At 44.4% G+C, this 15,599-nt stretch overlaps 1 protein-coding gene across 1 annotated transcript in view; it reads left to right on the top strand.

Annotated features, from left to right (window-relative positions):
• The first annotated feature begins 165 nt into the window (after window positions 1-165).
• The window catches only part of LOC131102065 (pumilio homolog 1-like), a 28,731-nt gene continuing 13,297 nt past the window's right edge, over window positions 166-15,599 (top strand). Inside the window, exons 1-16 of the mRNA XM_058047551.1 lie at window positions 166-376; window positions 3,767-3,935; window positions 4,012-4,134; window positions 5,129-5,197; window positions 9,324-9,429; window positions 10,922-11,115; window positions 11,209-11,381; window positions 11,451-11,715; window positions 11,806-11,899; window positions 12,030-12,128; window positions 12,216-12,358; window positions 12,440-12,578; window positions 13,702-13,836; window positions 13,908-14,207; window positions 14,311-14,553; window positions 14,735-15,005. Of these exons, the coding sequence (XP_057903534.1) occupies window positions 243-376; window positions 3,767-3,935; window positions 4,012-4,134; window positions 5,129-5,197; window positions 9,324-9,429; window positions 10,922-11,115; window positions 11,209-11,381; window positions 11,451-11,715; window positions 11,806-11,899; window positions 12,030-12,128; window positions 12,216-12,358; window positions 12,440-12,578; window positions 13,702-13,836; window positions 13,908-14,207; window positions 14,311-14,553; window positions 14,735-15,005 (2,657 nt within the window). The 5' untranslated portion in view covers window positions 166-242. The remainder of the gene's footprint in view (window positions 377-3,766; window positions 3,936-4,011; window positions 4,135-5,128; window positions 5,198-9,323; window positions 9,430-10,921; window positions 11,116-11,208; window positions 11,382-11,450; window positions 11,716-11,805; window positions 11,900-12,029; window positions 12,129-12,215; window positions 12,359-12,439; window positions 12,579-13,701; window positions 13,837-13,907; window positions 14,208-14,310; window positions 14,554-14,734; window positions 15,006-15,599) is intronic.

Below are 15,599 nucleotides of genomic sequence, written 5' to 3'. Positions count from 1 at the left end.
GTGTGGCAATAGCAAGTTGCCATGGAGACAAAGCACGCGCTGTCCCGATTATCAGTTTATTTAAATGAGCTTTATGTCTGTTTTTTTTAAGTATGGAGTGCAAATAAACGGCGTTCTCACTTGTATGCACACCTCCATTGACAAATAGTGTGAATGGGGGTCCTTAAACGCAACACGCAGCATAACAAAGGAGCGGGCTCGGGCCTCCGCCCCCCTCCTCCTCCTCCTCCCGGCTTGGCGCAATGAACCACCATGCTTCCCATCATGCAGCGCTCGCGCCTACTCTTCCATCAAGCCGCCATGTTGTCGGAGTGAAATCCTGGGGTGTCAGAGAGAAGCTGGGGCCGAAATCCGCGACCATCCACCCTCTCCGCCGGTGAGTAAGACCCGCGTACCGGCGGGGACACCTCCGAGTGCTTCTTAGCCACCTCCGGGTGCGGATATTGTGGCTATGGCGGCCATGATCCGGGCTAAAGCGGTGTGTTTTTGTCAGACTGAGCCGACTCGCTTCCCGAGCTATATAGCCTGCCCCCCCTTCCTCTCGTTGTGTCAGTCTTCCGCTCCAGACAGCTCAGGGGCCTTTGTTAGCACCCGAATACTTGCGGGGGGCTGCGGGCTCGACGTACGGGCAGAGTGAGCCTCCTCCCGGCTTGACAGTAACACGGCGTTGTTAAAACACGGCTGTCGCTGTTACAAAACACTGTTTGTGGCGCCCATGTTTGCTCACCGGTTCACCGGGCGGTGTGGTGGAGTCAGGAGGCCGTGTTATTGTTGCTAGACACCCAGGGAAGCGTCCGCCTGACAAACCCGGCCATAGTGCGATGTTCCACGGACATCCGATAAACAATTGTCACTACGGGTGCGCAGTCTGTGTTGGGTTTTGTTGTGTCATGTCTGCCATGGAGAGCGAGAGGGTTCACTACCGGGGCATCTTACCTCATCCCCCGGCTAATTCGTGCATTGTGACACCCGTCAGTGTCGATCTCGGTTGTCGGTGATGTTTTGCCCGGCGACGAGCGCTCGTTTCCGGGTGTTGGAAGCATAACAAACCGCTTGCGCGTCATGTCGGTGGCTGTGTTGTAGATTTCCGGGTATTTGTCTTACCTGACTGCTAAACAATACCTGCTTCTTTATTGTGTTGGTACCACGATCAGACAGACAGGCCTCGTCTTTGTTAAAAGGGGGGTGTGTTTGCACCCAAAAATGGCTAACATGACTTTTTGCTAAAGCTAATGAAACAATATGGCTCAGCATTTTATGTTTGTATAGAGACACTAATGTAAAACTAGTGATTGTTGTTGGTAGATTCAAGCTTACTGTGGAATCAGGTGGGTCACAGATTGACCCATGCATATTAAATATTTACCTGCTCACCACCCAAGCAGCCTTTTTTTTGAGCCCCCGGACCGGTTTGTTTCTGTCAAACCTCTTTGGCGGCCCTGACAGTAATCTGATGCTTTTGTCAGGTACCCATATATACAACAAAGAAAAGCAAAATGTCAGGTGTTTAGCCATTTAAATGCTTCAATAAAACAATAGTTATAACTTAGTAATATACCACAAATTGTCCAAATTATGACAACAAAGTGCACAATTGGAGAGTCATGTAGTCATTGAGCAAAATGAAATTCAACAAACGACCTGCTTGTGTTGTAGCCACTACTGCCAATACAGTATGCCAATACTGCTAACTTCCTGCTTCTCCAAACAATACCTGATAACTTTTTATAGCTGGTATTATTTTCAAAATTAGATTTAAATGTTGTTTGAGGTAAGAATGACCCAAGCACAGTTTGATTTGTCGGAATTTAGCAGTAGACAGAAATAAAAATACAAATAAGACTGAACTTATTACCTTATTATGTATTATTGCACTACAAATTGGATGTAACCTGCTCCGTATTTATTATGGGCATGCACTGCAATGCAGGCCCCCACTGACAGCGGCCAAGCAGCAGTCCATGTTTAGCTAATTTTATGGGCATGCATTGCAATGCAGGCACCCACTGACAGCGGCCAAGCAGCAGTCAATGTTAAGCTAATTTTATGGGCATGCATTGCAATGCAGGGCCCCACTGACAGCGACCAAGCAGCAGTCAGTGTTTAGCTAATTTTATGGGCATGCATTGCAATGCAGGCCCCCACTGACAGCGGCCAAGCAGCAGTCAATGTTTAGCTATTTTTATGGGCATGCATTGCAATGCAGGGCCCCACTGACAGCGGCCAAGCAGCAGTCAATGTTAAGCTAATTTTATGGGCATGCATTGCAATGCAGGGCCCCACTGACAGCAGTCAAGCAGCAGTCAATGGGGGCTCTGCAGTGCCGAGCAGACCATTATTTCTCCCAGAAAATATTTAGCTATTAATATTATTATATCTTAATCCTCCCATTTTTTCATACTTAATGCAGCCAAAACCGCAGGAAGGACCCCTAAAACATGTTACACCGCCGGAATTGTGACGCTCGGGACTTGGTCGCTATTTATTCTTTGGAAAGATTTGTGTAACGATGGCGATGCTATTAACGAAAATGTTAAAAAATGGGCCTCTAGATTAGGTACACCCAAATCTATTTTTAGAACAGTACATGCCAGAGAAAAATGAGTGTTTACAGACTTTTCACAGCCTTGTAGCTCAGCCATACGGTCACATGGAAACTTCATTAAAGGCTCATTTTTTTGACAAACTTCTCAACTTTCTTTGTGGCTAATTTGTTTTTCGTTGGATATTTAGTTTTGGCTCTATCTTCATCAGAAGAAGGTGTGCGCAGGGCCAAAATCCACCTAGTCTGTCACTCTAGCACCAGAGCATTGGAGACTGAAAAATAACTTTATTTTTGCAAACAACTCCTCCTCATGGCCACACCGTTTTAGCTAGCTTGATTTCTTTTGGTAAAAACGTAGGAATCTTAGCCCCCTTGCCAAAAATGTCACTTTTATGTCTGAGAAATGTACGGATTGCCTTCTGTGGGCCCCTAGAAGCGACAAAAGCCAAAAAATTCTCCCATTGACTCCCATGTTAAAGGTGCTGTCTTTTTTTTCACCAACTCTTAAATTTTCTCTGTTTTCGACTCGTCCTCTTGCGGTCAGTTCTCTACCGATTTGCAAAACGAGCAGATGTATGCGAAGCCCCGACCCTCGGCTCACTCACGGTCATCTTGTGGTGTCAATATCACAAATCGTTTGGCCATAAGAAGCTTCTTTTTCAGACTTTTAAGTGATTTGTGCTCATTCATTGTCAATATGGCCGCCACCTGCTGCAGAAGAATGGACTTTACACCTTTTCTCCTCCTCCTCCTCGCAACTCCTCCTTTTTAAAACGACTATGTGTAGTAAAGTACACAGCAGTACGTTACTAGGTTTTAATTGGCCACCCTATTCCTAGGATAAGGTTTGTTTGTTGCTCCGAGGTTGGCTTAAGAGCCAATCAATACACGTCATGTATTGTTGTGCTTACCTGATTGGTTGAAAGAAGTGTGGCCGTAGCCCGTCCAAAAACGCGGTGAAAAGTCGGGTGTGTAGTTTAAATTTAAAAAGCACCGCCGTATTTACTTTATTAGCTTGTTAACCATCGAAAAAGTAAAAAACAAAAAACTAAAGAAGCTAAAAAAAAATGCTGCCATCCTTTATTATCGGCCATTATCAGGACTATTTTGGCTTTTGTCGACAATTGCTTATGTGGATGCGAGTAAAGCAATCCGGGGGGGTCGGACTGTACTTAACCGGAGTAATAAAACGGTCCCGCATGCTTTATTTCTCGTGTGCAGGCTGTGGTGGAATGAGCAGTGTGTGTTGAAGAGGAAAGCAGTGCTCTGGCAGGATTCCTTCAGCCCCCACCATAGAACCACACCCCCCATCATGCCTGTGGTGCTGAGCAGCGGAGGACACGCCCCTCCCACCGGGCAGACCCCCCATTCCACACCCCCCAGCCAGCAGGTAGAGCCTTAATTACGGCATCTCCCAGAAGGTCACGTTCTCTCCGCAGCTCCGAACCATCCTCCATCTGTCTCAGGGTGTAGCAGGTGCCGGACGTTCCCAGGATGACGCCATGGTCGACTACTTCTTCCAGCGGCAGCACGGCGAGCAGCCCGGAAAACATCGCTGGCCCACCGGAGACAACATCCACGACAGCCAGGTGTGCTAAGAACACGTGTACATGGAGAAATACGTGACAAGAAAGGATATTTCAGGTGGGCTGAGTAGTCATAAAAAAAGCCTAAAGGTTGCTGGTTCGATCCATCACGTCAAAGTGTCCTTGGGCAAGATACTGAACTCCCAGTTGCGCCTGATGCTGCGTCATCAGGCGCTAACATGGTAAATGCTAACATGGTTCCTTGAAGCGCCATTTAACACAAGCCAGTGCAAACAGGTAGTCCAACTTCAGTGCTGGAGCCTATCCCAGCTTTTTTTTGGGACGAGAGGCGGGGTCCACCCTGGACTGGTGGCCAGCCAATCCCAGGGCACATATAGACAAACAACCATTCACACTCACATTCGTACCTATGGACAATTTGGAGTCGGCAATTAAGCTAGCATGTTTTTGGAATGGGGGAGGAAACCGCAGTCCCTGGAGTCCGAGGGTGGAATTGAACTCGGGTCTCCTAGCTGTGCGTCCACCGCGCGGACGCTTTCGTGAGACCCACAGTATAGAAACACTGAAACGAGTGTTTTAAGTCAAGTTATTTGATTTTCCTTTTATTTTGCCGTGTTCCACATGCCTTTTCTCAGCTGCCAGGGTTCAAGTCCCTGCGGTGGGAAGAATGACAAGCTGCCATTGCAGCGCACTTCCTATTCAAAGAACGAGTGGACCGCCTTCTCTTTCTTTTCTGTCGCAGCAGCAAATAAATACAAAACAATTCCTGTTCTTCGAAAAGTAGACGCGCAAATGTCGTCATGTTGGAAGTCGAGTAAAAAATGGAAAACTTCCTCCGCTCTAGTTGAGTTCCGTGGTAGACGTGTCTTCCATACACTGCCCCCTGCAGTTTGGGAGCAGAAAGTCACACACAAATCTCCACGAGGAAAGTATTACACAGCTTTTCCACAAAATGGCCATGTTTGTTTCCTTTTTAAAAACCTGTTTTTAGTGGCACTGATGAGCGTAAGACGTACTAACTTGTCGTTGCCTTCAGGTGCGGTCAATGGACGAGCTGAACCATGACTTCCAGGCCCTGGCCCTGGAGGGACGTGCCATGGGGGAGGTGAGACAGCGTACATTTAGATTAGGGTTGTGACCAGCTTTGATTACCCCCAATGTCAGCGCTTCACTTGAAAATCCTGTTAAATGTCAATTGGTTTTAATGGAGGCCCTGGCAGCACACACACACACACACACACACAACAACACTCACACACTCACACACTCACACACACACACACACACACACACACACACACACACACACTGGCTCAGCCACCCACTTGACGAACAAGATTTCCAAGGAAATAAAACGGACTGGTTTGCTAAGTGGAAAATGGAAAGCAGTGCTGTTGAACTGGTGGCCCGAGTACCAAATCTGACCGGCCCACAAGTTCAAACTTGGGAGCGGCAAACTTTATTTTTTATTTTTTACGTCAGATTCCTAAAAACACAAACCCTGCTGTCATACACAGGATCTTTGGTTAGCATGATTTAGTAGATCCTTAAAAACGGCAACGTTCCTGTCATGGAGGATCACTGACTCATGTTTTTCCAACATATTCCTAAAGAGTTCCCCGGCAATAGAGGATATAGTACAGGGGTGCTCATTAAGTCGATCGCGAGCTACCGGTCGATCGCGGAGGTGGTACTGGTCGATCGCTGGTCGATCGCGGCGTGACATTAAAAAAATATCATCCCAGCATCAATGCCGTCACTTGATTGATATACAGGGCAGCCATTCAGATGACAACTGAATGTTGCCCTTCGGGCGACCAATCAAATCAAACAACGTCTCTAAGTGCAGCAGAACTTACGATGTCAGCCTATCATCCATCCCCGTTACTTGATTGACATACAGGACAACCAGTCAGAGGACAACTGAATTTTGACCTTTAGGTCACCGCTCATGCGTAAACAACGATGCAAAGTGCTAAGCTAGTCGGCGAATTGCGAGATTTTAAAGCCCTCGCTAAAGTTTATGGTCACTAAAATGAGTGAAGGAGCTGGACCAAGTAAAAAGGCAAAAACTGGACCAAGTAAAAAGGCAAAAAACATATCACTTCCATACGGATATGGAATATTATACGGATATTGGGATACGGATATTATTCATGACTGATAAACATTTGGAAGTGTGCTTGAGGCTGGCTATCAGCAGCTACTGTCCGGACTATGCATCCCTGGCTGGTTCAATTCAGTGCAAGTCATCAAAGTAAACTCAGGTAATTACAAAAAATGTTCATAGTTAATTATGTGTGTTTTGCAATATTGGATCATTTGGTTATGTAAGGTACATCAACATACATTGTACGTACAAATAATCCTCAATACATTTGAAAATAAATAGATGTTTTGCATTTTTGTAGTGGGTAGATCATTTTGACTCGGTCATTTTAAAAGTAGCTCGCATGCTGAAAAAGTGTGAGCACCCCTGATATAGTAGATCCTTAAAAACAGCAGTGTTCCTATCATAGAGGATTGCTGACTAGTGTTTTACCAACAGATTCCTAAAAACAGTTCTCCTGTTCATATGTGGTTAGCATTATTTTGGAGGTCCTTTTTAAAAACGGCAACGTTCCTGTCATGGAGGATCACTGACTCGTGTTTTCCAACATATTCCTAAAGAGTTCCCAGCAATAGAGGATTTAGTACATCCTTAAAAACAGCAATGTTCCTGTCATCAACGATCGCTGACTAGTGTTTTTCCAACATATTCCTAAAGAGTTCCCCAGCAATAGAGGATTTCGTAGATCCTTAAAAACAGCAATGTTCCTGTCATAGAGGATTGCTGACTAGTGTTTTTCCAACAGGTTCCTAAAAACAGCAGAGTTATCCTGTTCATATGTGGCTAGAATTATTTTGGAGGTCCTTTTTAAAAAAGGCAACATTCCTGTCATCGAGGATAGCTGACTAGTGTTTTTCCATCATATTCCTAAAGAGTTCCCAGCAATAGAAGATTTAGTACATCCTTAAAAACAGCAATGTTCCTGTCATGGAGGATTGCCGACTACTGTTTTTTCAAAGTATTCCTAAAGAGTTCCCCAGCAATAGAGGGTTTAGTAGATTCCTAAAAACAGCAGGGTTCTCCTGTTCATATATGGCTAGCATTATTTTTGGAGGCCCTTTTTAAAAACTGCAACGTTCCTGTCATGGAGGATCGCTGACTCATGTTTATCCAACATATTCCTAAAGAGTTCCCCAGCAATAGAGGATTTCTTACATCCTTAAAAACAGCAACGTTCCTGTCATTGAGGATAGCTGACTAGTGTTTTTCCAACAGATTCCTAAAAACAGCAGGGTTCTCCTGTTCATATATGGCTAGCATTATTTTTGGAGGCCCTTTTTAAAAAAGGCAACATTCCTGTCATTGAGGATAGCTGACTAGTGTTTTTCCATCATATTCCTAAAGAGTTCCCAGCAATAGAAGATTTAGTACATCCTTAAAAACAGCAATGTTCCTGTCATGGAGGATTGCCGACTACTGTTTTTTCAAAGTATTCCTAAAGAGTTCCCCAGCAATAGAGGGTTTAGTAGATTCCTAAAAAACAGCAGGGTTCTCCTGTTCATATATGGCTAGCATTATTTTTGGAGGCCCTTTTTAAAAACTGCAACGTTCCTGTCATGGAGGATCGCTGACTCATGTTTATCCAACATATTCCTAAAGAGTTCCCCAGCAATAGAGGATTTAGTACATCCTTAAAAACAGCAATGTTCCTGTCATCAACGATCGCTGACTAGTGTTTTTCCAACATATTCCTAAAGAGTTCCCCAGCAATAGAGGATTTCGTAGATCCTTAAAAACAGCAATGTTCCTGTCATAGAGGATTGCTGACTAGTGTTTTTCCAACAGGTTCCTAAAAACAGCAGAGTTCTCCTGTTTGTATATGGCTAGCATTATTTTGGAGGTCCTTTTTAAAAACAGCAACATTCCTGTCATCAAGGATAGCTGACTAGTGTTTTTCCAACATATTCCTAAATAGTTCCCAGCAATAGAAGATTTAGTACATCCTTAAAAACAGCAATGGTACTGTCATAAAGGATAGCTGACTACTGTTTTTCCAACAGATTCCTAAAAACAGCAGAGTTCTCCTGTTAGCATTATATTGGAGGTCCTTTTTAAAAACGACAACGTTCCTGTCATGGAGGATCACTGACTCATGTTTTCCAACATATTCCTAAAGAGTTCGCCGACAATAGAGGATTTAGTAGATCCTTAAAAACAGCAATGTTCCTGTCATGGAGGATAGCTGACTAGTGTTTTTCCTAAAAACAGCAGAGTTCTCCTGTTCATATATGGCTAGCATTATATTGGACGTCCTTTTTAAAAACGGTTACGTTCCTGTCATCGAGGATAGCCGACTACTGTTTTTCCAACAGATTCCTAAAAACAGCAGGGTTTTTATTAGGTCCTTTTTAAAAACCAGTCATGGAGGATCGCTGACTAGCGTTTTTCCCAGCAGATTAAAAATGGCAAGAGTTGTGTCGTGATGCAGACCATCCAAAGGCGGTGTTCCATTGGGCTAGTGTTTTTCCAGTAGATTCCTAAAAACAGCAGATGTGTCTTATGATGTGTCTATAACTCTCATTAACAGCAGCAATGTTCCCGTCAAATTGGATGGCTGAGCAGTGTTGATACTTTTAGTTTTGGCTTTTTTTCTACACTGTCTATGCTGCTCATATTTTTTTTTTCCATTTTGGACATGTTTTAATGTTGTCTTTCCACTAAAGAGCTGCACAAACCTGCCAAGTCTTGTGATTGTGTGAGCAAAACAAAACCCAACCCACCCAAACAATGTAATGAGCTCCGGTATCACAAATTGAGCCTAAAGTTGTGGCCTGTGAGTTGCAATGCGAGGAGCTAATGACGTGTTCCCCCTTGAAAACTAACGAGCTGCTTTTGGCCTTGTCTCTAATTGTGCCCTTTTTTATTTTGGCCTCTCTCGACCGCTAAGAGGAGACGCGTCCTCTTGTTTTGCATGTCGTTAAGGGTCAAAGCGCTTTTAAAGAAATGTCTGAAATCAGCGTGCGCGCCATCCCAGCGGTGCTCGACACACATACGGCGCCAGGCAGAAGAATAAAAGCTTTGTGATACCATCAAAAAGCGTTTAGCGATGGTCCTGTCACCTCCATATCATCCGTATCAGATGTGACCTTTTCCGCCGGTTGTGCCGTCTGTGTCCCTGCAGCAGCTCCTCACGGGGAAGAAGTTCTGGGAGACGGACGACTCCGGGAAGGACGGGCCAAAGGGGATCTTCTTGGACCAGTGGAGGGACAGCGCATGGGGGGCTTCAGGTACTGTCAGCTTGTGATAACGTGGTCTCAAAGGAGCCTTTTCAAAACTCCACAAACAAGAAAGTCTTATTTATAGATGTGGCAAGAAAAGCCTGATGTCAACGTGAGATCATCCCGATGGTTTTCCGGATGGTATTTGAGGTTTCCGGCGTGTCGTTTAATGTGCCGTTTTGGAAATGTCAGGCCTTTCTGGTGGCATGACCGGAGTGCTCCGTCATCTCCATGTCCATTCAACTCTGGAAATGTGGCGTTGTGTCGTTTGTGATCCCTGTTTAACACAGGAATATGAGTATTTCTGTTGTTTCCCGGTTTTTCCAGCGATGGCCACATCGTGAGGAGTGAAGGGATGCAACTTTGATATTTTGTGGATATGCTAAGTTATATTACAAGAATAAACTCCATCTCAGCTTTGTGATGTTGGTGGAAGTGGCTTTGCATGAACTTGGGTCTTTGCTCTTACTTTTTAACTTTCCAAATATTTCAACTTTCTTCTTAGATAATCTTTATTCCCATAAATTTTAAATTTAAATATTTTAAATTATTTTAAATATTAATATTAAATATTTTAAATTATTTTAAATATTAATATTAAATATTTTAAATTATTTTAAATATTAATATTTAAATAGTTCAAACATATTTAAAATATTTAATAGTTCAAAAAATATTTTAAATATTAATATTTTAATTATTTTAAATATTAATATTTAATATTGTGTTTCAATTTTTTCGACTTAAAATTTTTTATATAATTTTTTATACTTTAATTTTTTATATTTCAAAAATTGTTTATTTTTGTAAAATTGAAATAGTTTTTTCTTTTAGTGACTTTTTTTCTCATATTTTTACCTGCTCTTTTTTTTCCAACTATTTCATCTTATTGTAAATTTAGTTTTTGTAATATGACTTTATTGTCATAATATTTTGACCTTATTCCCATATCCCAACCTAATTTTTCAAATATTATAACATGTTTGTCATAAAAGTATTTTTTCTTGAATATTTAAGCTTTATGCTACTAAAATCACGCCATTTTTCCTCATAATAATCAGACTATTCTCTTAAGATTACAGCCTTTTTGTCTCCAGATCTCAGCTCTTTTTCTCTTAATATTTTGACTTTATTCTTGTACAATTCCTGCGGATTTTTGCAGTTTGTTGTTGGTTTATTCCAGCTTTCTCTGTAATTGTATTTGTCTGTTACTGTTCGGAACGTGTTGGTTGTTATTGCGACAAAGAATGCCGTCAAGCTAGTTGTTGGCTATTGTTTACAAATGAAAGGTCCGCTTCTTCATGCAAGCTGAAATGCTTCTGGTTCTGCAGCGTTATGATGCCGTCAAGGGTGAACAGATAGTACCAGATCTCCAAAAATAACATAAATCCTTCAGTCTCGGCAAACCCAACAAAGTCGGACCACAACAAATCCCGTCTTTTTGCTTTCCCAGCAAGGATGGAAGGTCGGAATCTTCTTTAACTGTCCTTTCTTGCCGCAGATCACTCGGTGTCGCAGCCGATCATGGTGTCCCGTCGGCCAGGACAGGGCTTCCACGGCGGCGGCGAAGTCGGGGTGGGCTCCGTCATGTCCCCGCGGTCCGAGAGCGGCGGTCTCGGCGTGAGCATGGTGGAGTACGTCCTGTCCTCGTCGCCGGCAGACAAACTGGACTCCTGCCTTCGGAAAGGACCTTACGTGAGGCTCTCTTGCGTGCAACTTCCTGTCTGAGGTGGCCAGCCACGTTTGGATGTCATGTCATGTGGACGTGTTTTCCTTCTCATGGTACAGGGACAGCGGGATGGCGAGGTGGAGGAGGAGAAGCGGGAGAAGCCAAAAGCGACATTTGAGGGGGAGAAGTTGAAAGAGCTGACAGAGAGCGACGCCGACGTCATCAATGATGTCATCAACCCCAACGGGCTGCCAGTGCAGAACGGCCTCGATGTGGATGTCAAAGAGTTTGGGTAAACCTCGCCGACGTAAGATCTGCACGTTTCCGAAAAAAAAAACGAATTTCCTACCTCCTCTCGTAGCCGCCCTCCAGGCAACATGCCACCCCAGGGCCCGGAGGGGGACCTCCTTGGGGGTCCCGGCGGTGTCGGAGTAGATGGACTGACACCTCTAGGAGGCGGCGGGGGCCCCAAGCCTCCCGAGGACTTCTCTGGTGTGGATCAAGGCGGGGTCGCCATGGACCCCATGGAGTCGGTGATGGAGCCCCTTCAGTTTGACTACAACTCCCAGATGCCCATGGACTCCGCGCCCACAGTGGGCCTCTTTGATTACACCAACCAGCAGCAGGTGCGTTCCAGCGCCGTAGCCCATTTATGTACATCCACGAGAGCTAATAAAAGTGCTAACGTAATACGCCCCTTCGCTCGCCACGGGCAGCTATTCCAGAGAAACAACGCTCTAGCGGTGCAGCAGCTCACCGCCGCCCAGCAGCAACAGTACGCTTTGGCAGCGGCGCAGCAGCCGCACATCGGTAGGCGGCCGTCTCTTTGTGCACGTATAGATGTAGCATGGATGTAGCATAGATGTAGCATAGATGTATTGCATTAAAACTAGAATTCCTGTTTATATAGCGCAAAATTCACCTGTTTTCGGCTCATCAGGTCTGGCCCCAGCATTTGTGCCCAATCCGTACATCATCAGCGCCGCCCCGCCTGGTACGGACCCGTACGCTGCTGGACTAGCGGCGGCTGCAACCCTCGGTGAGACCCTTGTGGTCACTTGATGCACGAAAACAAACTACAGCGTCTCACCAATTGTTTTTCATGTGTGTGTGTGTGTGTGTGTAGGGCCGGCAGTGATGCCTCCTCAGTACTACGGCGTAACCCCCTGGGGGGTCTACCCAGCCAATCTGTTCCAGCAGCAGGCAGCTGCAGCCAACAACTCAGCCAATCAGCAGGCAGCGGGTCAGGGTCAGCAGAACCAACAGCAGGTTCGTGTTAGCGGCGGTCTTAGTTCATCATTGATCACGAGACGTTTATATAATAACGCCAATCATCACATATCATACCAGGTGATGCGTGCAGGAGGCAACCAGCGACCTCTCACCCCCAGCCAGGGGCAGCAAGGGCAGCAGAATGACCAGCTGGTTGCGGCAGCTGCGGTCAACTCCGCCCTGGCCTTCGGGCAGGGACTTGCAGCAGGAGTGCCTGGTGAGTATGTTTTAAAAAAAAGAAAGAAGAAGAAGAAGAAATGGAGCATTGTTGGTTGGGTTTGGAGGTTTTTTCAGAAGGCTTTACAGGAGGACTGTAAATGCATGCATGCATGTAAATACATGCATCTACCTTATCTACCTCTTTTTATCTGTTTTTGTATCTTTAGAATGCGGAGAAAAGAGACGTGTTGTGGATTATGGATGATGGGCAGAATTCAGAAAAAAAGTTTTCTTTTTTTAGAGAAAAGTCCTATTTTAACAAGAAATAAGTAGCAGCTTTACAATAAATTTGACATTATGAGGAAAAATAATATTTTCGTAGCATAGAGTTTACATATCTTCTTTAAAAAAAAAAATATATATATATATATATATATATGCTGTAATGTTAAAAGAAACAAACAAAATAAAAAAACATATTTTTTTCTTTTTTATATATATAAATAAAAGAAAAAAATGTTTTATTTATTAATTAAACATTTTTTATTTTATTTATATGAAAGAAAAATAATGTTTTTTATTTTGTTTGTTTCTTTTAACATTACAGCATTTAGCATTACAGAAAAAAATGTTTTTTATTTATTAATAAAAAACATTATTTTTTATTATTTTTATGAAAGAAAAAATAATGTTTTTATTTTGTTTGTTTCTTTTAACATTACAGCATTTAGCATTACAGAAAAAAATGTTTTTTCTTTATTAATAAAAACATTATTTTTTCTTTTATATATATATAAAAAAGAAAAAAAATAATGTTTTTTATTTTGTTGTTTGTTTTTATATATATATATATATATATATAAGAAAAAAATGTTTTTAATTTTGTTGTTTGTTTATATATAAACAAACAACAACATTATTATTATAATTATTTTTTCTATATATATATATTTTTTTTTCTATATATATATATATATAAACAAACAACAAAATTATTATAATTATTATTATTTTTTATATATATTTATATCGTTTCTTAGCATATCTGCATGTGTTTCTTTACAAAATATCAAAGTGGCATCCTTTTATTTTCCATCATGTGCCCCCCCTCGCCCCCCGAAAAAGGTTTGGCCACAGCGTTCACTGGTTTGGTCATGGTGGTTATTGTCCTTCCCTCTCAGGTTATCCGGTTCTGGCTCCTGCAGCCTACTATGACCAGACAGGCGCCCTGGTCGTCAACACGGGAGCCCGCAGTGGACCCGTCCGCCTCATGGCCCCTGCATCCGTCATCATATCTCCTTCAGCAGCACAAGCTGGTTGGTACAAGTTCACTTTCTTTTCCACCTGCAAGTAGACGTCCATGTGTACTTTGACACTTTCATTTTAGTTGCTGCAGCAGCGGCGTCAGCGGGTGGCGCCAACGGCGGCCTGGGCGGCGGGGCCAACGGCCCGTTCCGTGCCATCACGTCCCAGCAACCGCAGCAGCAGGGCGGTCCCGGCGGCGCTCTGGGCGGGAGCTCCTTCTACGGGTCGTCCTCCCTCAGCTCGTCCTCCCAGAGCTCCTCTCTCTTCTCACAAGGTTCTGGCCAGCCCGGCCCCGGTTCCGCTTCCTTGGGCTTCAGCCAGCCTGCTTCCTCCTCTCTCGGCGCCACACTGGGGGCCACGTTGGGAGGCTTCGGTACTGCAGGTAGACATGACGCTGGCCTTATAGCATGAAGGAAAACATTGAAAAGGGATGGCTATGTGTGAGTAGCTACTGATATGCTCTACTTGTCATTGTCTCCCTCTAGTGGCAAACTCGAGTGGAGGCAGCGGCTCCAGGCGGGACTCCTTGACAGGCAACAACGAGCTGTACAAACGCACACCCTCCAGCCTCACCCCCATCGGACACGGAGGCTTCTACAACGGCACCCTGGGCTTCAGTCCCTCTCCGGGCCCGGTGGGCATGCCCCTTCCCAACCAGGGCCCCTCTCATTCCCTCACACCCCCACCCTCGCTGTCCAATCACAGCTCCTCATCCAACCTCAATCTGGGTAAGTGAAGGACCCGTGATCTGTCATTCAATCACATTTAGGATGAGGTTACGTTTAATTTGATGAACCCTTTGGGCAAGTGCTGCCATCACCTGTTTCTCTGTGGTATTGCACATTTTCCAGCTATTGTTGTCAAGTTAAATTTAATATTTTTTTACTCCGTTATCCCCCCCCCCCCCAGGAGGCTTGACCAATGGCAGCGGACGCTTCATCTCCGCCGCCCCGGGAGCCGAGGCAAAGTACCGTAGCGCCGCCAGCTCGGGCTCCTCCCTCTTTTCGCCCAGCAGCCAGCTATTCCCGTCTTCGCGGCTACGCTACGGCATGTCGGACGTGATGCCTTCGGGCCGTAGCCGCCTGCTGGAGGACTTCAGGAACAACCGCTACCCCAACCTGCAGCTGCGGGACATCGCCGGGCACATCATGGAGTTCAGCCAGGACCAACATGGCAGCAGGTACACCTTGGTGGATGAAAACATGATCAGATTTACAGTACGGGAATAGGAACCATGGCATGGCGATATGGAAGTGTTTTAGGCGCACCTTGCAATCCAACGTGCCTTGGTGTTGCCAGCGTCAGCGAGGGACGTGTGGGTGTTTTTTTTTTTTTCATCAGAGTAAAATAGCGGCTTGCCACTTGTTGATGTCCAAGCAGAAGTTGTAGTAATCCATTTTACTTGAAGATGTTCCTCACCTACCGACGTGGATGTTTGGACTTGTTTCCACCCGTAATCACCGAGTGCTTCTATTGACACACGTTGCATTTGGCTCAGCATCAACTCGGTATTTAGCAAGTAAGGGTGCGCATTTATTTGTGCGATGCATTTACAGTAAACCTCGGATATATCGGATTCAATTGTTCCCACTGGTTTTGTCCGATATAAGCGAAATCCGTTATATGCGTATACCGGAAAATGTCCGTTTTACGCATATATCGGATTTTATCCGTTATAAAAAGGCACTTCCTTGACTATGTTTCCAATGTACCTGGACTGGGCAATGAAAAGAGACGTAAGGTAATGAGAATTGAACTTTATTGGACTCTGAGC

Source organism: Doryrhamphus excisus, chromosome 14 (assembly GCF_030265055.1).
Source record: "Doryrhamphus excisus isolate RoL2022-K1 chromosome 14, RoL_Dexc_1.0, whole genome shotgun sequence".
In the NCBI taxonomy this organism is placed as follows: Eukaryota; Metazoa; Chordata; class Actinopteri; order Syngnathiformes; family Syngnathidae; genus Doryrhamphus; species Doryrhamphus excisus.
This window is presented reverse-complemented; position numbering and strand designations above follow the sequence as displayed.